This window comes from Arvicanthis niloticus, chromosome 12 (genome assembly GCF_011762505.2).
Source record: "Arvicanthis niloticus isolate mArvNil1 chromosome 12, mArvNil1.pat.X, whole genome shotgun sequence".
Lineage (NCBI taxonomy): Eukaryota > Metazoa > Chordata > Mammalia > Rodentia > Muridae > Arvicanthis > Arvicanthis niloticus.
Genome location: NC_047669.1, coordinates 8,581,380 through 8,608,666, shown reverse-complemented (window position 1 = coordinate 8,608,666; position 27,287 = coordinate 8,581,380). Strand labels below are relative to the sequence as shown.

General features: G+C 42.9%; 1 protein-coding gene across 5 annotated transcripts in view; it reads right to left on the bottom strand.

The window, feature by feature from the left end:
• The window catches only part of Vps8 (VPS8 subunit of CORVET complex), a 218,724-nt gene that overhangs the window by 158,215 nt on the left and 33,222 nt on the right, over nt 1–27,287 (bottom strand). For all 5 annotated transcript variants that reach the window (XM_076942711.1, XM_076942713.1, XM_034514845.2 and 2 more), the window contains 13 exons: nt 21,005–21,129; nt 19,853–19,939; nt 17,459–17,526; nt 16,111–16,264; nt 15,966–16,025; nt 14,898–15,005; nt 11,438–11,518; nt 9,415–9,585; nt 5,048–5,122; nt 3,853–3,888; nt 2,834–2,924; nt 2,531–2,577; nt 1,938–2,027 (listed from right to left, as the gene is read on the bottom strand). In XM_076942711.1, coding sequence (XP_076798826.1) covers nt 1,938–2,027; nt 2,531–2,577; nt 2,834–2,924; nt 3,853–3,888; nt 5,048–5,122; nt 9,415–9,585; nt 11,438–11,518; nt 14,898–15,005; nt 15,966–16,025; nt 16,111–16,264; nt 17,459–17,526; nt 19,853–19,939; nt 21,005–21,129 — 1,193 coding nt within the window. The remainder of the gene's footprint in view (nt 1–1,937; nt 2,028–2,530; nt 2,578–2,833; nt 2,925–3,852; nt 3,889–5,047; nt 5,123–9,414; nt 9,586–11,437; nt 11,519–14,897; nt 15,006–15,965; nt 16,026–16,110; nt 16,265–17,458; nt 17,527–19,852; nt 19,940–21,004; nt 21,130–27,287) is intronic.

Here is a 27,287-nt window from a genome sequence, read left to right as displayed (position 1 = left end):
AGGGGAGGCTCCAAGGCCTGACACTATTACTGATGCTATGCTGCGCTTACAGACAGGAGCCTAGCATGGCTGTCCTCCAAGAGGCCCAACAAGCAGCTGACTGTGTCAGATGTAGATACTTACACCCAACCAATGGAATGAAGTCTGAGACCCTTGTGGATGAATAAGGGAAAGGTTGGAAGAAGCTGAGGAGGAGGGTGACCCCGTAGGAAGACCAGCAGTCTCAACAACCTTGGCTCCTGAGATCTCTCAGATACTGAGCCACCAACCAGGCAGCATACACCAGTTGATACGACGTCCCCAACATGTACAGCAGGGGACTGCCTGGTCTGGCCTCAGTGAGAGAAGATATGCCTAACCCTTGAGAGACTTGAGGCCCCAGGAAGTGGGAAGGTCGGGGGGGTGGGGGGTGGGGCGGAGAAAGGTTGAGTTGGGGTGAGGGGCAATGGGATGGACATCCTCTTGGAGACAGTGGGGAAGAGGAATGGGATGTGGAACTGTGGAAAGGGGGACTGGGAAGGGGTAACTGTTGGGGGCCGACTTTTAGCAGAAAGCGGCTATCAGTTTTGCAGCCATCTTGAGCCATATACCCTGACATGTGACTTGGATTACAATAGCTTACAACAGCTGAGAACACTCCAATAATCTTGGTTTAGATACCTTGGGTGTGTGAGATTAAAGGTGTGTGAGATTAAAGGTGTGTGACTTAAGAATATGGCTTAGAAGTGTAGAGATCAGATTTAGAGACAAGACCTAAGGGCATGATTAAAGGTGTAACTCAGAGGCGTGGTTTAGAAGTAAGACATATAAAAGGCAGAGGCAGACAGTAGAGAATCAGACACAGCAGACATTAGGGAGACACAGCAGAGAGAAGACAGGTAGCAGGCACTTGGGAGAGAACTCGGAAGAACTAGGTAGTAGGCATTAGGCACTTAGCACTTGGAACTTGGAGGGACTAGGAGCTAGGGACTAGGCACTAGGAACTCAAGACTTAGGACCTAGACTGAAGAATAAACGGGATTGAATTACACTCTGTCTGGTCTGCATTCTTCGAGTCCGTCCTCACTCTCGCTCTTGCTGAACCCCAACCCACGGACCTGAGCAGCAGCTTGGGCCGGGATACAGTGGCTGCCCAAACGTGGGTTGGCCCGGGCCTCAACATTTTGCTTGGGCCGCGACATTTTTTGGCCGCCCCAAGGCGGGGCTAGTGTGGACCCCAACTGGTAACAACTAGATTGTAAAAAAAAATTAAAGTAATTTTAAAAAGTATTTGTAAAAAAAAAAAGTATTTGTCCATATATGAAAGGCCCTAGATTACACACACACACACACACACACACACACACACACAAATACAGGGAGAGAAGAGAGTAGAAACTTGTTTAAATAGATTTATAAAAATCATAACTGGAGATCACTACAAATAGGAAAACCAGCATAATACATATGCATATCCCTAAGCCATTCCCTTGGCCTGCATTCTCATTAAGTTCTAAGATAATCTAAACATCTTTCATTAGCATATTTTATAGACTATAATATACATATCCATGAATATATCATATATATATGAGTCGCAGGTGCTGCGGGAACTAAATTTAAACCTTAGCAGCCCACTCCTTCCTTAACTACTCTAGTTGACATCAATGTGAGCCATCAGCAGGGTGTCATTCACAGTAAGGTGTCAGGTCACAGGTGCATCCCTTCATAACACATGCCCTCTCCCTTCACATCGCAGTGAACAGTAGTTCACCTGTCTCTTCCCATCTGACTAGACACTTCTGTAAATTTAGTCTTGTATGGTTTCCCTAAAAATACTTAAAACACTAAAGAATGCTCAATAGCCAAACCCCAGAAGTCACGTGTGTGAGGCCGAGCGTGTCATGTACACGAAGGCATGTGTGGCTGGTGCGTGAGCCGCACATACAGAGACGTACCTGAAAGTGCTGCTCCATCACTTGGATTTTTCCCTGGTCTGGGCACTTTTTCAGAGCCCGGTCTGCATAATGAAACAGGATCTCTACCATCTGTAAGGAAAGTGGCTTTGTGTCAGATTCAAAGAGTATGGCTATATTTGTTCACTAGTTAACATGAACAGTTAATCATACTCTATTGCTGTATTAGAACCACAGTTGAGATTTCAGTGGCTTTATTCCCTAATGCTCTCAGATGACGGGCTGGAGTTAATTTGCTAATCCTTCCTTAGAAATGTCTATATGGTCCAAACACTGCTCCTATATTGCTCTGGAAGTGAGAACCCGGAAGTAAGTGCCCCAGCAGTTCTTCCCTGCAGAAGATGGACATGTCACTGTGAACCTGGGTCCCCACGCAACCCTTCTCCTCAGTACTCTCGACTGTTTTATTGATTTACTACTTTCATAGGTGAGGCAATGGTGAGACTACATGGCACTGCAGACTTTATCTGGAAACCATAGCCTGACCCACTTCTCATCCCCAAAGACAGCTGCAAATATCAAAAGCAAAACTGCATTGCACCACTACAGCCAGCACCCAGCACTGAGCTGCTCACCCGATCCGCAACCACGGCCTTCCTCTTGATGACATCTCCTGACAGCCCTTCAGAGAAACAAAGGCCAACAGGAAACAGAGTTAGTGCTCAGCTCCAAAGGGAAAGCTGCTTCTGGTCTCCTCCATGCCCCACACTAACACCACGGACAATTACAACAAGCCTCAGAGCGCTGGTAACGGAGTATCGTACACCCACAGACTAACAGCTTATTAGCATGCTTCCGTCCCTTCTCAACGCGGAGTCCCTTTATGAAAAGGCTCTTCACAGCACACTTCCAATTCCACGACGTGGCTTGTTACTTACCCACTACTGCTTTGGCCCTTCCTTCATGAAAAGACCATGCAAGGGCCAAGGCTTCCGTGAGGCAATCCTGTTTCAGAAGATGGTCCATCCTCTACAATGAGTAAGAAGACACGACAGACCCATTTATCTGACTAACTACCAATCCGAATTCCAACTCTACCATCACAGAATTGCTACTTGGGAATGAACAGTATTTCAACAGTATTGTGCAACACTTCAGTGAAGAACTTTGACAAAGGAAAGCACTTCCTAAAGCACTGGGTGCTGTGGTATCCATTGGCTTATGTGATGGTTGACAGGAGAGCCGACACTTAAAAGGGGAACAACAGGATTACGACAGGGGAAACAGCTGGTGTTAGCACAGTAGCTATCTGCCCCTTCTTAACAGCAAGCTCCAAGCTCTGTAGGGCCAGCAATACAACAGCTCAATGCAATTTCTAAGATTCCTTTGTAACTTCTGGGGCAATGCATGGAAGTGTTGTCTGGTATTTCTAAATGGGTAATAACTATCTTTAAAAGTTGGGGCTGCCCTTGATTTTATTGTTCCTCCTTCATGGAACCTAGAAAGTTTTTCTGGGTTATAAAGCAAGCTTGAGACTAGAATTTAAACACAAGGATGGTGAAATGGGGTAGCATTTTCAAGCCATGGAGCTCTCACACAAGCTGCAGACTGCCTGTCTTTGACTATCTCAAATGGGAGTGAGCTCTTGATGAATCCACTGCTATCTTGGATAGACTCAAACCCAATTCTTTTTTTTTTAATTTGTTTATTATTAAAACTAATTTGTTTTAATAACTTAAAAGGACAGATTATCACTTGTAAATGGGGCATTACTATACAAAACAGCTACCCCTTCCAAATGTCACAGATTAATAACACATTTGCTTCATGCCATGTTCTGACAGCAGAACAGTTACAGTGGTGCCAAGCCCGCTTCTGATATAATCAGTGTTAGCGAGTCAAGTGCCTAACAGCTAAAATGGCTTTTATGTATTCTTCTGAGATTAAGCTCACTCACCTCCCTCCAGCTCCGCAGCGACATCACGTACACAGACTAGAGAACAGTGAGGAAAAGAAGTTGACGTTAGTTAGCAGATCCCTAGGAGGAGGCGGCACAGCTGCTCCAGCCGCTCGGCTTGTTTCAGAGCTCTAGCAAACACTGCACAGCTCAGATGGGCACAGCCTGGAGCTTACTAAAGAACCCTCAAGTACCCACACTGAGGAGTAAAGAAACACACTCAGAGGAGACAGTCCAGGCTCACCTCCTGCACCAACTTGGCAATATCCTGGCTGAATTTTAATAATGAAGAAAACTGTCCATTTTATGTTGAAAATAAATTGTTCTAATGGCAATCATTCTAAGCCAAACACCTGAATGCACTTTAATATACCTTAAGTTGATCTAATCTAAACATCATTTTAATTCTCCAACAAGTATACATAATTTGGTCCTTCCTGGGTGTGGTGTCTACTATCAATTGCCAGCATGTGAGATGGGCCTCTGGGCATGTCTGCAGGATGATCCTGACTCCATGAACTGAAGCGGGAAGGCCCATCTAAGTGGCGCTTGGGATCCTAAACTATTTAAATGAGAAAAGGATCAGGAGTCTGCATTCATTCTCTCTCTGATTGTGAACACAACATGACCAGTTGCTTCACACTCCAGCTGCCCTGACCTCTCTGCCATGATGTGCACCATGAACTGAGCTAAAATAAACCTTTTCTTTCTTACGTTGCTTTTGCCAGAGCATTTATCACAGCAACAGGAAATGAACCTAGATATTCTCTTTGAATCTGCTGAGAACACAGGTCTTAAGCATCCTCATGCCCCACACAAATGATAACTGAAGAAGGTGGTGGATACTTCACTAGCTTATGATAATCACTTTGCAAAGTATATGCTGATCAAAGCATAACATAAAAATCCTAATTGGAAAAACCTAGGTACTTTGTTATTAAAGCAAATGATAAGAAAGACTATAAATGTATATCCCTGAATCAAGAAAAAAGTCTCTTATTAGCACCTGAACAAAAGTAGAATTAGATCTTAAGAGAAAAAGAAAAGGCTAAGTAACTGAGAATCCTTGGCTATATGAGTATTTAAGACTTGGGCCAACGCTGAGCAGAAGACTCTGTAAAGGCACTGTTCTTTGTGAGTATCCACTTTCCTCAGCTATCCTGATGACACTCAGAGTGGAGTAAAAAGACCTTACCTTTGTCCCCAGGTAGAAGATCTGTCCTCCATAGCTACTGATGGACTGATAGCAAGCCTTCTCTCCCACCAAAGCCTATGAAATAAACAAACATGCTAAAGTTACACATGCTAGAAGTTGCATTATGAATGTCAACTGCAGGGATGTGAGAGGCTCAGGCACAGCCTGATGACCACATTCCAGCTCCAACACCGTGAAGGGGTGAAGAAGAGAACTGACTCCACAAAGCTGTCCCCCGACCTTTACCTGTGCACACTGTTGCACACATACAAATAATAAACAAAGTTCTAAAAGAATGCTGAATGTAGACACATTTCAAGTCAATAGAGTTTTAACCTATAAGCAAGTAAGAAAACATCTGTTGCTTGATTGCCAAAAAAAGGGACTGAAAAGACGAAGTTCAAAAAGTCACTCCCCACTTCTATAAAGAGCTTTTTACATTCTCAGAATAATGTGGATAAGGAAGAAAATATGCTAACTTGCAATTCTCACTGCAGACCACTGCAACCTGCTGCTTGCAGAGTGACACGCAGGCACTGCAACCTGCTGCTTGCAGAGTGACAGGCAGGCACTGCAACCTGCTGCTTGCAGAGTGACATGCAGGCACTGCAACCTGCTGCTTGCAGAGTGACAGGCAGGCACTGCTTTTGGCAGAAAATGAAGATGGTTGAAATTATACTACCAAGTTTTTTGCAACGAACAACAAAACACAAGAGGAAAAGAGAAAGTTACACAGAACAGTAGACTGTCAGTGCCAGGCATGCCTTCCCGCCTATTGAGTGAGCCTTACATCAAATTGAACAGCTCTTGGTTAGCACACACTACGAGTGCCACTATTACACTTTTGGGGATGTGTCGTCATGCTGGTCACTGTTATAGTTCATAGATGTCATAGCTGTGGAAGGCTGTAAAAGGCTTTCTCCAGTTTGGATAGGACCTCCCGGTACTACGGAAGGTAGTCCTCAGGAGAATTAGGGGCTCCGTCTTCCAGGATGGACAGCCGACTTCTGATCCACCTACCACTTTCTTGAGATGGAGACAGTTTCTAGCTCCTTTAACACAGATCTCATGGTATATAACATATAGCTGTGTCCCCAGGAAGCAGCAGGGCGCTGCTCATGCCATTGTATATGGCCGCACAGTACTACCTGATAGGAAGTGCAAACCAGGAAGATCTCCTAAGGCTCACAGACCCCAAAACTGCTGCAAAAGAAGCCAAAATGCTTTTTGGCCAGTTTTTACCTGGTGATCTTTATGACTGGCTTGCTCCAAGTGGAGCATGTGGCAGCACATTGTTCTGCACATCCTCATGCTGGCACCCCAGGTTTCTACAGGAAATCTCATTCTCTATCAGGTTCATTCATCCTTCATTCTACAATCTCTAAACAGCCATCAATCTCTTCCAGCAGCTCTGTCCTCTCAGCACAGCAGAAGTCACCACTAGCTATGTGATTTTCATCTTACAAAGTATCTTCCTTGTCTCCATTTAACTTCGTGGACACTTGGATTGTAGTCATGCTAATGTCTACACAATAGAGACTTGTAGTCAGAAGATGGAGCCAGCCTCAGTATCCTTCAACAGGTGAATGGATAAAGAAATGTGGTCCATACACAGAAATTTTATGCAGCCATAAAGGAAAATGTAATCATAAGCACTTGCAGAAAAATGGGTGCAAATGGAAACTATCATGTTAAGTCAGAAAAATCAGACTCAGAAGGATCAGAGTTACAGTTTCTCTCATATGCAGAACCTAAATTGAATCATGTGTGTGTATAATTGCATATGTGTGTTTCTGTGCGTGTGTATTTATGTGTGCTCATAAGTCACAAAACTAGAAAGGGGATTATGTGAGGACAGGAAGAGATCTTAGGGAGGTAGAAAATAGAGTAAAGGACACCGTGTAACATGAAATCTGCAGCTAACGAACCAGGGAGAGGGACGGACACGAGGAGTGAAAACCAAGTACAGCAACATCTCTGTGTGAGGATACCATGAGGAAACCATTATTGTTATGCTAACTTCTCAAAAAATAATATAAAACAAAAGGGGGAACTGTTAGACCCTCGTCTGCTACTCATACCTGCATAAGGTCTGGCCTGGTTTTGACTGATTTTTCCCCCCTTTCCAAACTGTACTTTTCTCCCTCTTTGAATACCAAGTGATTTCTATTCAAACACAAACTTGGAGTTTAACTTCGGTGGTGCTTAGAAATTTCCATGTTGATATTCTTGTGTATTGCTCCGCTTCTGGTCTCTTGCTTGCCTGTTATTATTCTAGGGATTGGGCCCAGGCCTCAGCAGTGCTGGGTAAGCATTGTGCCCCCAAGCTGTACCTCCAACACCAGTCTGATCCCTTCTCATCCCGATTTTAATAAGATTGTGAGTATTTACCAGCATAGCATGTTCTGTTTCTAACTCTGCTACTGAGGTGCAGTGCCCCTGGCCTCTGGCCAGTGCCTGGGGACGTATGAAGCTGGTCACTCTGGATGTCTCAATAAGCAGAAGGTATGCTCTGGGGAGCACTGGATATAATTCCCTTTAAGCCTTTCCAATGGCTCCTCCCCTGTCCTGGGGCAGTGTCCTTACACACACCTGTGAGCAGCTATCAACAGAAGACTCTCCCAGCACCGCCTACCATCCACAAACATGAACCACCCTTCTTTTCCTATTCCCTCAGCTTTGTTCCTCAGTGACCGAGTCCACCAGGTCTAAATATGTCCCTCTTCTCTATGCCACAAGGCAGAAAACCAGAGGACTGGAGGCAAAAAGTGAACAAGCTTCTATCACGTGTTCCCTGCTTGGTGCAGGATTTGCCATCCATCATTACTGATATCCAGGGTCTTAAGAACTGTCGGGTTTGTTCCTAATTATTATTACTCGTCGTGGTTTTTTTAGTTTTGGTTTGTTGTTATTTAGTATTTTAAGCAGGAAAGTAAACATAATTCCCTATTCTCTGTCTTGGCTAAAAGTGCGATGTCTAAAGTGTAATAGTATTCTTTTTAAGACTCATTTACTTTATTTGTGTGTGTGAATGTTTTGCCTGCATCTATGTATGTGCACTGTGTGCATGCCTGTTGCCCAAGGAGTCCAGAAAAGAGCACTGGATCCTCTAGAAGTAGAATTACATGTGTTTGTGAGCCACCATGTGGGTGCTGGGACTTAAACCCACGTCTGCTACCAGAGCAGCCAATGCTCTTAGTCACTGAGCTATCTCTCCAGCCCCTAAAGCCACCCCACCCCAGGAAATGCCTGAGTGTGAGACACTGGCTGTTATTACCTTAGTGCACTTGACTGCATGACCATCTCTTATTGTTTTTCCCTGGTTTTTACATTGTGTGGCTAAGCAGCCTTCACGTGTATTCCACACTCTGAAGTTATAAACAGGGGAAAGACTAAAGCAAAATCTACAGACTGTGTTGTTGACACCCAGTAAATATGACTGTTACTACTGTTTTTTATAAGAAGTTTCCCAGATGTCCCACAACAGTCCACTGTCCTACTTAAAGATGAATGGCTTAGGAACAGGTGATCAGGAACTCAGTGCTGAGCTACACTCTACTTACATAAATTGCTCAAACAGTTATCATAGCTGCCTGTCCACAGTAACATTAACACCAATGTAAGCCACATCTTCATCCTCTCTGTTCGTCTCTTAGTTCCTAAAGCATCTCTTTAAAAGGCAGCCATCTCTGCCTTTTAATGTCCCAAGCTACCACACCTGCTCAAGCTCCTGGTATACCCCCAAAGGCTTCCAAAGCCATGTAAGGCTACCAGTCTCCAGTTATTTTTCCCATAAATCTACTGGGCTTACTGTCACCAGCTCAATTCCTAAAATACTTCAATTTTACAAATTCCCTCTCATAAAAATTGTTTCATTTTTCTCTTACATATAGACCTGAAAACTTCTTTGGTTTTTTTTTTTTTTTTCATATTTATTTTATGTATTATGGATGTTCTGCCTGCATGTGTGTCTGTGTACCACGTGCATGCAGTACCTGTGGTGGCCAGAAGAGGGCATTGGATTTCCCCTTGAAACTGGAGTTACAGACCAGCTGTTAGCTCACAAATGGGTGTTGGGAATTGAACCCAGGTCCTCTGAAAGTGTTCCTAACCCCTGAGCCATCTCTCCAGCATATTCCTTATTATTAAGTAACAGGAATTACTGTTTGGGATCATAATCCTGAATCCTTATAAACACATCAATACCCACTTCAACACACCAACGCAGAAAAACCTTAGTAGTCCTATTTTTAAACAACATAGTGGTTATAAGAACAACAACAACAAAACAAAAAGACAGAAAACAAAACAAAAAAAAACCAAACTCCACTGTGGGGAGATCAATGCTGGAGCAAGGTGGCACTCACCAGGGCCTGGCTAACGTTTCCTCCTGTGGCCAGTGACTTGAAGTGGCTGCTGTTGTAGACCAGCTGGACTTCTGAGATCTCCATTGTCTCCAGTTCTTCCTGTGTCTGCCGATCAATCACATGCAGCTTCTCCACGCTGTCTAAAAGCACAACCGTGCGTGAGTTTATCCACTGCAATTCAAGCACATAACAGAGTGAAAGTCAGGGCCAGTCCAGACGGGTTTGGCCACTCCACATGAGACCTTATGCTTCCAATAACTTAAACATCAACAGAGGCACAGTAAGAGCAGCTCTGAGATGGTGACAAAAACAGTACCAAGTGTCACAGTGTCAGATGATACTCTGCTCGGATAAGGGAGGGCTAAGAACTCTAATATATTGCAAAATGTTGCATTTTTTACAAGATTTTTTTGAAGGACTTATTGGCACAAATGACCTTAGTCCAATAACAAATTTTTCAACTTTTTATATTAGTAAAGCAAAAGCAAGTTAAACCTCATAAACCCAGATAGTCATAGAATAATTCTTGGCACTGAAATAATGAATATTTTAAAAGAAGACCAGATTAAACATCCAGCCTCATAAACTGAACAACTACTGGATTATTGGTTTCTCTGTTAGTACATAGCCATTGCTGGACTAGCTGCACTATGTCCTGTAAGCCACTCTAACAAATACCCTTTAAACAAACAAACAAACAAACAAATTCTATCAGTCCCTCTAGAGAACTCTGACTCACACAGCATTTTTGTGCACCTGCATTTTAATTACAATTCATCTCAAAATGTCAAGTGTGGAACTTTCTGATTGTGCTACCATGTTGGTCCTCACAAAGTCTTAAATTCTGGAGCACTTGCACGTTTGTATTTTTGGATTAGGGATGTGTAGTGGTTTGAACGAGAATGGCTCCCATACACTGATATATTTGAATGCTTGGTCTCCCATTGGTGGATCTGTTTGGGAAGGATTAGGAGGTGTGACCTCGTTGGAGGAGGTGTGTCATTGGGGATGGGCTTTGAGGCTTTAAAATCCCACACCATTACCAATTAGTTCTCTCTCTGCCTCCAACTTGTGGATTAGGTGTAAGCTCTCAGCTAGTGCTCCAGCACCAAGCCTGCCTGCCGGCCTGCTGCCATGCTTCCCACCAGGACAGTCACAGACCCACTCTCTGAAATTGTAAGTCCTCACTAAATGCTTCTTTCACTAAATGCAAGCATCACCTACTCCCAAAGGCTTTCCACAGTCCAAAGCACTGGTCATAATGCTTTATCATAGCAATAGAAAGGTAACTACGACATGATGTTCAACCTATATTTCTAAGTCATTACAGTGTGAGTAAGTATACAAGAGCAGTGTGGGCCAGGCATGGTGGCCTCTCACTCTTATGAGAAGCAGGAGAAATATTTGAGCTCAGAAGTTCTGAGCCAACAAAAGTAACTTAGGAAGACACTGAAAAAATATGTCATGCAACTAAGTTTATGCATCATATATTACTTCTTAAAATCTGACAAAACAACTACATATATCCTAAAATATTATATATTATAAAAGGAAAAAATTTTCAGACTTTTACTGGATAAAATGAAGCACTACTCAAGAAGAAAACATAAAATCTGGATCAGAAGAAGTCTCATTTTAGACCAAGACACCCTGAGGACTAAGAGATAAGATAGAGAAAAAACTTGGCAATGTCTTTTGTCACAAGAAAAGAACAGTAACACACTAAATCCTTTAGGAGAAACTCAAAAAGCACACACATGTCCACATACAATACAGTGTAACCACTGAAGAGACCTGGGCTCTGAACCCAAACTCCTCCTTGGGGTATTCAGGAAAACTCTACCCTTCCCTGCCAGTGCTCAGCAGGGCTTTGTCAACTGGGCAAAAGGCAATAAAATAAGGACCTGGCACCAAAGCCAAGCCAGACTTCACACTTCAGCACAGCACACACTTCATTCTGGGTGTACACACTGACATGTGCCCTGAATGAAATAAACATGGATATGATTTAAGTGATACTCACTGTGAAGTTGATCAGATCGTAGTACAGGTGAAGGTGCTTTTGTTTGGTGACGTGTATTGCGCCCGACTCATCTCTCTTAACCTGATGATGAGAGTGAAAATAGCCCAGATATCAAATATTATTTGAAAGAATTTTTTCAAATATTTGTAGTCCACCTACAATATGATTCCCATTTAGTATAGATAAGCTGAAAATATTGTTAGAAATTATTATGTAAGTGCAAACAAATCAACCACCACGTGACCTCCAGTTGAGAAGGTAGCAGCAACAGGTTCACCTGGCACCTGAGGTGCGAACATTCACTTCAGCTTACATTTCCCCGCGCCTACTACAGCAGATGTCTTTCCTCTAAGACTCAGTTCCTTTTCCCCTCTCTAGCCCCATCCCTTGGCGTGCTGAGCCCCTGTACTGGCCTCTCCCCTGTCACGTGCCTGTGAGCATGTGAGCTCTGGCCACAGGTTCAGCTGCACAGCTGAAGCCATGCGGAGGGGGTCACTTCCTTCTCGGTTTCCCATCTGCGGTGCCAAGCTGTGCTTTATGTGCCGCAGGTACCAAGTGCCTCATTAGCTGGAAGGTGGATGCCAGCACCACTACTCCCAGAGGTTTTCTACAGTTCTCCTCCAACAAGCTCCACCCTGACCCTGTCCCCGCCATGTTTAATGTCTTCCCTCCCTTTCTAGCATATTCAATTGCTCTTAAAATATCGACTTCCTTCATCTGCTCTCAAACATATTTCTGACTTCGAAAACAAAATCATTCCCTACACAGACATCCTCAGTTTGCTTCTCACAGACATTAGCCACGCTCCTGTCCTCACAGCTGAGCATCACAGCTGCATGACTTTGTTCTTCTAGAAACCCAGTTCTTTATGCAGGAGGCTCCTCCCGTTCCACTGCTAATCAGACATCTGACAAGGACCTGGCACACCACTCTGTGTCCAGTGTTTGACTCTCCAGCCTGCCTTCCATGATCATTCTCTAACTCTGTACTGCCCCAGAACTGATACTGTTGCAAAGGTCCCTCCCTCCTGTAGACTCCCTCTGGCCTTCTTCTCCCTTCTACTGCCTTTACAAGAACCACCTTTCCATTTGCCTTTTTTCCTCTGCCTTTCATGAGTGCCCAGAAAAATCAGTGCTGTAGTTCAGTTGTCTTCACTAAAGCCCCATGTGTTAAAGACTTAGTTACTGGCCTGTGAGATTACTTAAGACTGGAGGGGGCAGCAGGGAGGTTGGAGAAGGGGGGGGGGGGAACATAGTGGTTCCTGTCTTGAGGATTCATATTCTCATATTCATTCTCTCTCTCTCTCTCTCTCTCTCCCTCCCTCCCTCTCTCTCTCTCTCTCTCTCTCTCCCTCCCTCCCTCCCTCCCTCCCTCTCCTGCCCCCACAGTTGCCATGAGGCAGCACCTACTACGATGCAGTACCTCCCCACAGGTCAAAGGCCACAGGCCAACTGACTCAAGGACCACACCACCTGAGATGTGAACCCAGATGAACCTGTCTCCACACATCGAGGGCCACAGCTACTGCCCTGGCTAACAGTTAACACATGATGCTCTTCAGGTCTGCAGCCCTCCTACCTTCTCTGTCCTGAAATGTTCATCTGCTCTTCACCCGATGCCTGCTTGCTGGCCTCCTCGTGAAACACTTGAGAGTCCCACTTTCATTTCTAACTCAGCATGCTGGGATCGGAATCATTTTCTACACAAGAAGTTTTCCTGAATGTTTCCTGACTCTACCATACAGTGGCCTCTGCTTGGTATCTTCTGTTTCTAGACCCTGGATGATGAGAGGCTTGCCTTTCTTTTAAAATGTATTTGCTTAAGGACACCACACGAGCTTCAGTACAAGTGCATAACTCCCTTCCTTCTATAATGTATTATTTGTGCTACTTCTAGACTGAAATGACATTTAATTACATCTTTACTGCTTTATTTACCTAGGAACCTATAACATCTGCCCATTGCCAATCCAAGCAATCATATGTAGATCAGGGAGGCTGCATCAAGGACTGGCAAACTTGTCTGTAAATACTTTAGCCTTTGCAGGCCACACAGGCTATCAGGCCTACTTAACTCCACCACTGCAGTGAAAAAGCAACCATACATAACATGTAAGCTGAGCATGGTGCTGCATGCCTATAGTCCTTACACCTGAGAAGTAAAGGCAGGAGAATCAGGAGTCAAAGGCCAGCCTTGACTACAGCATGAATTTGAGACCAGCCTGGGCTACATGAGAGTTTGTCTCAGAAAAAAAAAATTAAAATATAAATGAATGAGCATGACTATATTCCACTAAAAATTTACTTACCAAAATGCACATGTGGTACATGGGTCCTAAGTTTCCCTGACTCTGATCTAAATCCACCCACAGATTCAATTTCACACTCTGCCTAAGACAGCTTACAGACCACCCTCTATATATAGGTGCTGCCCCCATGCTAGTGAAACAGGAGGTCAGCCTAGTGAGGAAGAGAGGGTTAGGCGAGGATTAGTGTGGGCTCACTATCATGACAGGTCCGAAGAGTGCAGAGCCAGTTCAGGAGGCAGAGAAGGCAGCACTGACCACAAGCAGGACAAGTGGGAAGCACAGAGCTTTGCTGACAGGTGTCTGTGTATGAAGAGACTAGCTGAGAAACCATTCGCAATCTAGGACAAATGCATGTGTGGTTTATACTGGGGAGGCGATCAGCCATGAAGGGGTCAAAAGAAGGGGCGTGAAGACAATATGGGAAAGCGCACCGGGCTGTGACAGAGCACACAGGGTGGAGTGGGGCACCATGATAGAGCACACGGGCACTGTGGTCTGAAGGGGAAAAGGACCTGGAAGGTTTCTGCCTGGAGAAGAGAGATGCACGGTGGTGTACTGGCCTCACCGAGTAAGACATCCAGTGTGTTACACAGACACATGCTTCTGCTGCGACTGAAGTTCACTGCCTTTCCCTCTGAGCTTTAAAAACTTACAAAGCTCTCTAAACACTGTGATTCTATGAGCTCTCATTAACAACTTTAGTTCTCAACAAACAGTTCAGCACTTCAACCATCCTCTCCAGCAGTAACTCCCTGGTTCTGCCCTTCAAACAGCACGTAAGCTGTGTATAAGAATGGGTTCTACTTCCTTCACCAGCTTCCTGTGAAAATGCTACCTGCTCTCTAGCAAATAAATACACAGTCATGTACAGACTGCATTACTACAGACATGTTCATGCACAAGTCACACAGACAGACAAACCAAGGGATATACCATGAGGACCCTGAGCCAAGGGAGTTCAAGCCTCTGCATTTTTAACATTAAAGCCTTAAATACAAGTAAGCAGGCCACACTCTCACTCTCCAAAGATGAATGACAGTGACGTCGTTTTGTTTTGTTTTGTTTTTTGACACAACATTAAACTACCAGCGACTGTAGGGAAAAATATTTTTATGAAGCTTTACTTCACCCCACCACCCCACTGCGGCTTACCAGGAGAAAGTGAACCATATCGCCTCTGCAGAAGGCGAGCATGGGGTTCACACAGTTATTCACAGCCACGAAGTGCCAGGCCAGCAATGGAACACTGGAAGGATCCATCTGATAAAAGAAAAGATGGAAAAGCATTCACTGCAGTTGACAAGCAGAAGGACAAAGTAAAAACCCTGTTTAAAAATAGCATCTAACTGTGACTCTCTCTCTGTAAAACTTTGCCCAATTTCCCACAAGATCTCCAATGAGCAGGGACTGGGAGGACAGTTACAGGGAAGGGTCTGGTTGAGGGTCATGATTTTTATCTTGGCTGAAGTTTGGTTATAAAAGTACATGCATTTCTTCAACTTCAACAAATACACACTCAAGATTTGTATATTAATTGTATATAAATTTATACCAACAAAACCTAAACAAATAAGAAACTTTAGATAATTATATACATGCTAATATCCGAAGCAGAGACGCTGGTTTCTGCATTTTACTCTGAAATCTATCAAAAAACTAAAATATCCTACTGAGTAGAGAGATATGTCAGAGTCAGAAACCATAGGAAGCATGAGTAGTATCAATCCATGGTGACTTTACAGTGGGGTGTGCCCACTCAGGATGTCAGCAGCACACAGTGGGCACAACCCTGCCTCGGCACAGCTGACTCACTGCATTGCATACGCCAGTCTGCCCATCAGAGTCACATCCCAGGGGGATGGCTTACTGACCTCAAACGAGCAGTGAATGAAACTAAGAAAATGCATGAGAGAAAGCAGGTGTAACTGCAAACCAGCAGGGCAGCAGTACAGAGACCACAGAATCAACGTTAAACACAGAAGCTAAATATGCTGCTCATGAGAGAAAAAGCTTCAAACATTAAAGACTCCAGGTGCATCCGAGCACAGCTCTTAAATGCCACTTTATCCTGATCGGTTTTTGCAGTCACTGCCTTTGGGAGTTCGCTGCCATTCCATAGCTAGACTTTTAGAGAACTGCAGAGAATTCACCCTGCAGATCACTCCCTCCATCCTCCTGACTTGATCCTTTCTTTTGCCAACAAAACAGAGTGGTGCTTACCCGTCCATAGGGGAAAGTCATCCATACTTTCAGGGATGGTTTCAACCCAATGACCAATATCTAGAGGAGAAAGCACATGTTATTCTCATTATTCTCACTTATTCAAAGTCTCTAGAGCTCAGAGCTGTCTTCTAAGCACGCCTACCTTTGTTAAAGAGGCCATGGCCAGCAGTGAAAACTGTGTGATGGGATGGTCTTTCAACTCGGGCTTGGAGTGCAGGGGCTCAATGCAGCAGACTTCGCCCTTGGAGCCGCTGAACAGGCACCTAGACTCACACGTTCTCACGCCCATAACTCTCCTGAAAACATAAGACATTCACAATCGATTTGGAGACAATGCAAGACACTCTCACCTCCACCTTGACCGACTGCAGCCTCTGTCAGCTCCGAGATCCACAGGATGTCAGCATCTTTTTCACTACTTGGGATGGATCTCCCACTCTCCTAGTAAGGACATTGCACAGACCTGCCTCTGTATGAAAATATAACCCAACTCTTTAGCCATGTCCTAATTCTGAAAGACCTAGCTCACATCTTCTGTCCTCTCTGACTGCTGTCATCCTGGCAGCCACACGCCAGCCACACTGGCTTCTTCACATCCCCACTTGTGGCCAGCCCCTGGCCTTGTGTGGACGAGTCTGCCTGGAGTTCTTCCAGTGGAGTCTTCACTTGCTGACTCTGGTCTCGCAGCTGGTTCCTCTCAGGTATTACTTTCTACAGAAGCTTCCTGAGGTACACACAAGTGCTTGCCTGCACAACGGTCTGTCTCCTCACACATGTATATATACTGAGGTTATGCCATTTATTTATTTTTCCGTTTGTTCCTGTCTCCCTATGATCACCCCAACTATTCTGTTAAGAGTCAGGACCTTCCTGGTTGCTAACTCTAGCTCTGATGTCTAGAAACAGAAGACGCTCAGCAGATCAGCCAGGTAAATGAGCCATATTGTCTCAGCAATTACTTTGTGCCTTGTATTTAAGAAGCTATGGGAAAAAAAATAAGAAACAAATATAGACATTACCCTTGAGAATTTATGGAAACAAAATACACATTATATATTATATTCTACACTTTTTAAACCTCAGGTTCACAAATATTCTTTCAGGTAGTTAGGACAATTTTTGCACCTATTTAACAACTAAAACAGAGCAATTCTAAGACAAGAAAATCCTTTTTGTACCTAGCCATTATGGTTATAACCAAGTGGGCTTGAAGCCTAAACTTAAATTAGTGACTATCCAGAACAGATTCTAACCTGACAGCACAGAAGAGTCCCCGGGGGGAGTCAGAGTCTAGAATCCCAGTTTGGACCTGAGATAAAATCAGGGAGAGCAGGTCTAGACTCCCACATGCTTTATAACCCCCAGATAACTATAACAGAGCCAGAACCGATCTGTAAACACCTGGGCTTTCCAGACTTCTCCATGTTCAATTTCAAACCATTAAACAGTTAACCTTTTTATTTTTCAACAAAGGTCCATTAGTCTCTTACTTAAATGTTAGTTCAAAAACAGAGCCTCCGCTGTCATTGCAAATCGCAAGAGTTGGATCATCTGTGAACTAAACAGAGAAGGACTTTAGTTTCTTAAAGCAACCAGACAAGCATAGATCATGAGGGAAGAAAAAATACACACTCAGAACCTAAAATAACCGAGATTTGGTTCATCACTCTAAGTGTACAAACTGCCCTTACTTCCATTAATATTAACTCAGTATCTTTAAATAATTGAGCCTTTCTAAAAGCAAAACAGGGGGTGAGATGGCCCAGAGGGCACAGGTACCCAACCAGGCCTGGCGACACGAGTTCTATCTAACCCTGAGGAACCCATGGTAGAAGCAGAGAACGGTCTACCACAAGTTGTCCCAAGGTCCACAAGCATAGCGTAGCACATGTCCCTCCCTGCAATATACACACAATAAATAATATTTGTTTTAAAAAGTAAAATAATCTTTCATCAGGATAAAAGAAAAAAAAACCCTAACTTCGGTTGATAAACCCTGGTGTTCTTGCCTCGGTCCTGACATTAAGGTTTCTAACTGCTGTAGGTGGGCAGGACAGGCAGGTACACTGCCACTGATGACTTAATAAAGACAGACACAAGTAAGATTCTTGGTGTCTTTGGGAAATAAACTTGTTTGAGTAAGTGTTCTGAGCGGCCAAGGAGTACAGCCACTTTATCTACAATAAACTTCCTAAACAGGTATCTGCCTGACTATGTTTAAGAATCTACCTGAATGGCTATAACCTAACTTGCAAAGCTCAGACGAACCAACGGCTTCCACGGTGAGAGAGTTCTAAGGGAGGTGCATTATGGTAAATGCTACTGGATGCTAAAGGAAATGATGGAGTTTGTATCATTTACAGGGAACCAGTGACCTTCTCTCGGAGATAGCTGAGATACGGGAGGCGGCTGTTCAGCGCTGCCTCAGTCACACACACCAGCATGACAAACAAGTGCCCAGCCCTGCTCCCAGAGCCTAGATGAGCAGCTAGCCGCCAGGGGGAGAAGCACATGTCTGTGGATGTATGTGAGATGTCTGTTCCAGCACAGGAAAAGCACATTTGTAGAATTACACATGTCATTATACTAACACACAGGATCCAAGCCTGTGCTGTCCATGATATCGGACTGTCTGGTAGATGTTAGTCCTTGACTCCAGTCACAGTGAAGCATGTGCACCTCTCTCTGCAGTGTCTGCAAAGCCTACTTTGAAACCATTCCCAAAGAAGCTCCTGGAACTGCACTTTAATCTCGGCTGTGTCCCACTCTTTTTTTATACACCTATAATTCTTTTGTTTCTTATTGTATCACCCAATAATCTCTTTTTTCCCCCTACAAAAAGACTGGTTATTACTTCAAGCAAACATTTATTGAGCAGTTACTATGGGCAAAACACAAAAATAAGTGACAAACAGATTCTGATTTCAAAGATCTTAATCTATTAAGAGACATAAAACATACACAGACAAACAATACCATTAAAAGTTGGCACATGCTATAGAAAAAGAGATCGAGATAAATTAGCTTCATGCACCGAGAGAGGAGTCTCTGACTCATCTTGGCTGTTTCCATCATTACTAAATGCTTCAATGCTGTTCTGTCACAGAAGACTTTTGTAACTAACCTAGATGCAGATCTATAAACTCCAGATGCTACAGGCTTTAAAAAGCATGTGTGTGGATAAGAGAACTGCATAGCTAAGCAACCAAGTATGCACATGATTAAATCTAGAAAGCTGGTTTTAGAATCCCCTTGATATAGTCCTTTACCTTTTATGCTTCTGAACATGGGCTGCCAGCATGAGAAGGCAGGCTTCATGTGAACTATAAATGAAGTCTGTTACCTAAGTCAGCTTTATGCTTTTCAGGCCTGAGAGTAAAAAAGAAAAAAACAATGCTCCGGCCCTACTGCTTTCCTTTAGAGGCCTGGAAAAAAATAAAGCAAGCGATTCACTTCCAAATATACTCTAAGCCTTGGCTCTTCCACAGCTGGCGCCTCAAGCCTCGGGCACCACCCAACAATGGGCAGCCGTACACTCCTCAGCAATAAAATCTTGGCCAATTGAACAAGGTAAAGAGACCATTTAAAATCTCCATATGAGTTTTTAGCAATGTATTGCCTCTCTGCTGCCAAACTCCTACTATGGGATCAAATTGAGTTGCCCTTTTTACTCTTTATTGCTAGACTTCAGTTAAACCTGAAGCTCTGTGTGCTCATACTAGCCCATCTCTGGTTTTTAACTTGAGAAAATATCTCATTGGGTTCATCAAATAATATTCAACTTTGTGTTAAATAAACTTAGGGGTTTCTGTTATCAAAATATTTAATGTGACTACAGGGGCTTAGCAATAAAGACAGTTAACACAAGGAGAGGAAGCTGTCACCTTGATGTGCAAGATTGCAGTCCCTGGAGGATGAGCATCTGTTATTGATCTGAGAAGTTTTCCACTGGCCAAATCCCACATGGTGATCTGTAAGACAAGCAAAGGCTTTAAAACAAATGTATTGCTTTTGGACTTACGTATCCTGCCTTTTGGCTGAAATAACCCATTCCTCATCTATAAACATTGCAGGCAGAAAGGCATCAGGTTAAACACACCCGCAAACTGAGAGCACATTAGCTCTGTGTCTTTACTCCATCCTCACTGCCGGCCTTCTGCCTTATTCCCGATAAGTCAATCTGTTGAGCACGGACGAAAAATGTACAAAAGGCATCACATCAAACCAGCTGTGGTGCAAAGATCAGGGAATGAGAGAAACCATGACCTATCACCACAAAGAAGAAAATGTGAAAGCTACTGCCCAGGAATCTAGCAATATGAGTGTATTTAAAGGTGGCCACCAAGAGTCAGGAGGTGGCTTAATTGGTAAAATGCTTGCTTTGTAACCATGAGACCCTGCGTTCAATCCGTGCAACACATAGGAAAATGCCAAGTGTTGGAGCAAGACAGACAGCTCAGCAGTGAAGAGTACCATTTCTCTTACAAAGGATCTGAATTCATTTCCCAGCATGCACACAGGAAGCACACACACACTTTAAAATAAAAATATTTTTAAAACCACAGGAAAGGGGCTAGGTGCTATGGCATGGCTTGTAACTCAAGCCCTAGGAAGTAGAGACAAAAAGATCCCTGTGGCTCACTGCTCTAGAGTAACTGAGGCTAATGCTAAGGCTGTCTGTCCTTCAGACTACACACAAACACACCCATGAACAGACAGACAGACAGAGGGACAGACACACACTCATCAAAAACTAAATGAAAGAAACCACGTTATGTAAAACTACCATAAGAGGATATGTTTATAAAAGTTCTCTTCTAAGATAGACCATCAACAGATTCTAGGTCAGTAAGTAACAGTTATTTTAAAAATCTACATAAGACAAAGGTCACACTAACAAGCCTCAGGCTGGCTCTAACAGGCATGGGCATTACTTCACAACACATAACATGTATTTGCTCTTCAAAGTACTGATCTAAAAGATTCAGATTTTATTCCAACATCACCCTGAGGGTAAATGAAACTGTACATCTTACCTGTCCTTTAGCAAAGCCACAAAGAAGTCTTGAGCAGTCGTTGTTGATGCTGAGGGCAGAGATAGCTCCATACTGCCCTCCGACACTGGTGCTACCGAGGCAGAGCCGCAGTGCTTGATTCTGATCTGAAGAAGGGAAGCGAGTTAGATACTAAGATAAAACAGTAAGACCTACAAGAAAACAGAATTCAAAACTTGCTGATGACAAGTCAGAAATCCATAAGATAATTTGTTTATCTCTTAAACAAACCAACTACCCCTCAAAAAACAAACAAACAAAAGGCCGGGCAGTGGTGGTGCACGCCTTTAATCCCAGCACTTGGGAGGCAGAGGCAGGCAGATTTCTGAGTTCGAGGCCAGCCTGGTCTACAGAGTGAGTTCCAGGACAGCCAGGGCTACACAGAGAAACCCTGTCTCGAAAAACCAACCAACCAACCAAACAAACAAACTACTGCTAAGCTACCTTATCCTACAATCCTAAAGTCTTTTGCTATTTCTAAGATGTTAGGATATTGGAAAGGAGGCTATGTGTGTGTGTGTGTGTGTCTATGTGTCTCTGTGTGTCTTTACCTGTGTATCTTTGCGTGTCTGTGTGCCTGTGTGTGTCTGTGTGTTGTCTGTCTACATCTATATGTGTCTGTCTGTGTCTGTGTGTATATATGTGTCTCTGTGTGTTTATATCTGTGTACTTTTGTGTCTGTGTGTATATGTCTATATGTCTATATATGTCTATGTGGGTGTTGTCTGTCTACATCTATGTCTGTCTGTGTCTCTGTATATGTGTCTGTGTGTTGTCTGTCTATGTCTGTCTGTGTCTATGACCAAGGTGCAGATGCCTGTATATGTCTATGCAGGGGCCACAGGAGGGTGTTACACAACTTTCCGTTTCCTCTTCCCTTTGTTTTCTTAGCTGGGGCCTACCGTTGAACCTAACATTCACTGTTCACCTGAACTGGCTGTCCAGAAAGTTCCTGGCATCCATCTGTCCCCACCCCACATAACTGGTGTCAGAGGCAGGCTCAGCAATGTCAGCTTCTATGTGGGTGCTAGAGACCTGAGATATGTTCTCTTGCTCACACAGGGAGTATTTTGACCCACTGAGCCATTCCCAGCCCCAAAAGGAACTTTCTCCGAAAAATTCAAAATTCAAAATGTATTAATTTAAAATTTGGTTCAGTGGTTAAGAGCAACAACTGGACTTCAGAAGATCCAGGTTCAGTTCCCAGCACCCACAAGGCAGCTCTAGAAGCCCAGTCCCAGGGGATCTGACACCCTCTGCTGTTCTCTACAGGCAGTACACACATACTGTGCACATGCAGGCACGAACACCCACAAGCAGAAAATAACATTTAAAATTGTTAAAATAGAGTTAAAAAGAAAAGAATTTGTTAAAATTTACATTTATGTTATCCATATAGGAAGCTTGACCAACCAAATGAACTGAATAATGAAAGCAAAATTTTAGAGTAAATAATTAAATTATCTTAGAAAAATTATTTTTTAAGTTTTTTTTTTTTTTTTAGGAAAACATTTAACTATTTACTAAATGCTATTACCTAACAATTAAATGCAATTGCTGTAGGTCCTCTCCTAGGCAGTGCTCATTTTGTACAGTGCTCATGGATTATACCTACTTGAAAACAACAGAATGAAACAATTTCATGGGGGCTGGAAGGACGGCTGAGCAGTTAAGAGCACTTGACCTGACAGAGGAGCCAGGTTTGGGTACCAGCACCCACAGGATGGCTCACAACTATCTATTAATTACTCCAGTTCCAGGGATCTGATGCCCCCTTCTAGCCACATCCAAAATTACACTACACCAATAATTTTGTGTTCATAATAATTCTGTGCCTGTGATCGCACTCAAGGAGGCCTGAGATGACTACTGGCTGTCCTACAACTGGAACACAGAAAACACTCAATAGTTTGTAAGTAATTTTAGATCTCAAACTCCCAAGATAAATATTCAGAAACAATAATCCCATAAATATACAAGGTCTGATATGTTTTTAAAGACCTATCTGTATTGCACATCCAGGATTACATCATTACAGCTTTTCACACACACATCCAAACTAACCCCCCTAATGTTCTTTAATTTAACCCTAATTATTAAAACCTTTTCTACAGTTTCTTGCCTCTAATTAGGACATAATTCTTTTTATTTTTTTTTTTTTTTTATTATTTTTATTTTTTTTTTCTTTTCTTCTTTTTCTTTTTTTTTTTTTTTTTTTTTTTTCTCTCTCTATATTGAAACTGCCTACAACTCTGACTATTCACACAACAGGAGTCACAAGCTGACCATGACTGGGCAGTGGTATTCTATTAATTTTTAATTATTATTATTAATAATAATTTAATTAGTGTACTACTAATTTTCACAGGCAAGATGGTCTAAAAGTAAGAAGGCATGGAACTGACCCTGAAATCCCCAGGTCTGGGCTGCCCCCACCTTCTGGGCACAGAGTGTCCCAACAGCACAATCGGAGGCTCTCTGCAGCCCTGCTTTGGGATCCAGGCCCTACAGTCGTGAAGCAGCAACAGATATGCTGTTGCTGTGGATTTCACAAACCTCAATTAAGTGTCCTTACATGGCAGAGAGCAGAAAAACTGAGAAATCCGATCAAATAGATAATATACAACTTAAGAAAAAGGAAACAACAAGACTGGCAATGGAAAAAGAAGACAGGAGAGGCATATGCAGCTTGTACAGTAAAAACCTAAACATGGCCAGGTGTGATGGTGCACACTTATGACCCCAGAACTCAGAAGCAGAGGGAGGAGGATCAGGAACTCAAGACCATCCTTGGCTACATAAGTTCAGAGCCAGTCAGGGCTACATGACACCTGTCAAAAGAAAAGCCGCAAATACCTATGCTTCCCTACCTACTGCTCCCACATAATAAAAACTAGCCAAGAGAAGAAAAAAACTAAATGACCAACCTTGGTCACTCCTGAAATATATGCTAACTTTTTATGCTACAGTCCAGGTCAATGAAAAGATTCTCAATTTTTCCTTGTTTTTTTTCAATGTTTTTATCTTGTTTCTATAATGTTCCTGATAAGGCAGCAATCCTGTGCAACCTGGATGCTAGCTTCACCTCTACTGAAGAGCTACCTGCTCTGCTACTATACACGTGTGCAGTTTCAGGATGCTTCTTCCCTTTCTTAGCCTCCCACCTTCATCTATACAATGTAGAGAACAGTCCATCACCTCACGGCTTCATGGAGAAGACAGACTATTAACGTCAAATAATTTACACAAACTACCAGTTCAATGCCTCCAAAATATGACTGGCTTTACAATGAAAACTAACCTAAGGTTATATTTATACACAATATTTTTAAGGTAGCAAAGACAGAGACAGGAGATGGACTACATATAAAATCCAATCTACTTTGACTCCATGAAGCTACCTTTCAAATTTTTTTTATTTATACATTTTATTGTTATAGTATGCTAAGCTTGCTATGTGTAACTGGTCTGACTCCAGAAGAAGTAGGAAGAAGAGTGGGGTTCTCCAATCACCGGGGCTAACCATTCTGTACTCCAGATGAATCTGCACAGTGGTGGGGAGTGGAGGGCTGAAATCACATACATCCTGGTTACAACAGCTTGCAGTCACAGTGAAGGAATAAAAGCATGTACACAGAAGAAAGAAGAGTGGGGGTGCACACTGCCCGGGAAAGCTAGCTCTACTCTCCCTGCATCCTGGAGCTTCCTCCTTCTAGCAGAGCACCAAGAATGGACTCAACTCATAGTAACCTACTTCAGGAAGAAGCATAAGCTATGTCTGGTTAACACTGTCAACTCAGTATTTTAAAACAATGTTGATGTTATCAGCAGGTGACCATCACCACCCCCACCCACACACACAAACACTCTCTGCAGTCAGATATGAACAATCTGATAATTACCATGTGCCACAAATGTAGGAATTATTATCAGAAGCAATAATATAGCTCACAAATTAATTTAAGAGGACTCTAAGTCCAGAATCACAAAAAAACCACAATAGCTGGGTATGGTAAACCATGCCTATAATTCCAACATAGGAGGCCCAGGTAAAACTGCCACAAATTCAAGGCCAACTTGTTCTACTCAGCGAGTCCCAGGGCAATACAAATACAAAGTGATACTTTGTCTCAAAGGGGGGAAAAGGCTATGTGGCAGTGCAGTGAGTTACACTAGTTTTTCATTTCTCATTAGTACCAGAGGAGCATCCCTAATCCAAACAGCCGAAGCCCGAGATGGAAAATCCAGTCCTTTCTGAGCATCAGACAAGACTTTCCAACACTTTCAATTCTGGAGAACTCTGCATTTTAGAGTTTTAAATTAGGGATGTTCAGCCTGTGAAGTCTATACAAATATTCCAAAATCCAGAAGACTCAAAACCTGAAGCATTCCTGACACCAAGCATCTGGATAATGCTCAAAACACACTTTGTTTAGGGCGGACCTCATGCCAGGCTTAACTGTAACATGAAAAATAGCAATGAAAAGCCACAAGTAATAGCTTAAAATCTAAAGCTGAACATACTTCAGGAATGTTTCTTTCCATATACTAGAATGAACCCAGCCCTCTGTATCTTTATCCCTAATTTTTAAATTAGTCTCACAGACAATGAGAAAAGAAACTAGTGACAAGTAATCAAATGTACTGGTGAGCACGGAAGTAAGTCCACCCTTACTGGTGAGCAGGGAACTCTACCCTTCAGGTAGTCATCACTCTCAAGCGCTATTTTCTTATCCTTTATTCACTCACACTGTGATGGGCTCTAGGGCCAAGAGAAAATAAAAAAGGAGACCTCGTTATAAAACATTTGTCACTTCTGATACAAAGTAGCAGACGCACTTTAACTGAAGAGCTCATGCAGCCACACCTTCCTCCTTCTGGGAAGCTCTCTAACCAGGCACACTGAATCCCATAGCTAACTGGCTGCCTTCAGGAATACCACTTCTACGGAAGGAAAAGCCAGTGTTCATTCCCAGGCATGCACACCACTGTGGTGTTAGTGTACTTTAAAAACACAAGCAGTCCATTAACTGCTAGACCAGAATGCAAACAGAAGAGCCGTGGCTGCTGTGAGCACAAAGCAGGTGTTTCAGAAAAACCTGGAAAAGGCCAGTTACTTCACAGAAGTATCAAGAAACTGGATATCAACAAGACAATATTACAGTAAAAGAGTGAAGCAGAGTTGTGTTAGAATCTAGAATCCTGTACTCATGCAGTAACTGAAAGGTGCTTAAATTCTATGTGGCTCATTACTGATAAAGTTTATGACAAAAATAATGTTGCTGTAGACTTCCACTGACCGACACAAACTTCAAGACAAAGCTCAGAGCTGTATGAAAAGACTAGAGGAAATAGAACATACTGACAACTACCTAAAAGAATCCCATGTTTTTAGTTAAAATAAAGCATTTAAAATATACATATATTTTGAATTATTCACAATGTCTGTTTTAACCAATTTTTAGGTAGCAATTTATTTTCTAAGAAGGCTTAAGTGTAATTGACAATACTCACTTTCAACATTAAAAAGCTCAAAAGAAAAGGAACTATTCATGCATACCAAATTTACTATACCTTTTCCTTTTGAATCCATGGAGAAAAGATAAAAAATAGAGGGAAAAAAGGCAAGAAATCAGTTCAAAAGTTCAGAGAAAAATTCAGGCAAGCTCTGAAGAGCATAGGTGATGAGCTCTGTTTATCTGTAGGAGTGACAGACACTGAATTTGGTTAAGAGGTGTTCCTAACGTTTGTGGTTACAATCAGGTATTGGCTCTGGGGAAAGAGAAAAAAATGCAACCTTCAAATTAGATCACAGTAAGCAAAGGCATGATTCAGTTAAACAGAAACAAAACACTTCCAAAGAGATACATCCCCAGTACACACCAAGACAAATGGAAATGATGAGTAAGGAACATGGAGGTGGACACATTCATTAAGCCCTAAGTGAGGTGAGAACCATGTGAGACACACCAAGTGCCACATGCTGAAACTGAACAGGCCTTTCAGGCATGCAAGGTCTGTTTTAATGACTTGAACCAGTTTCATAGAGAACTTAATGGTGGTCAAAGTCAGTCTTTCTGTTAGGTTTCTTCTGTGATAAACAAAGGCAGTGTTTCTCTGTGTAGTCCTGGCTGTCCTGGAACTTGTTCTGCAGACCATGCTGGCCTCCAACTCAGAGATCTGCCTGCCTCTGCCTCTATGTACTAGAATTAAAGGTTAGAGCCAACACCACCTGACAACAAAGCCAGATGGCTAGTCTAGATAC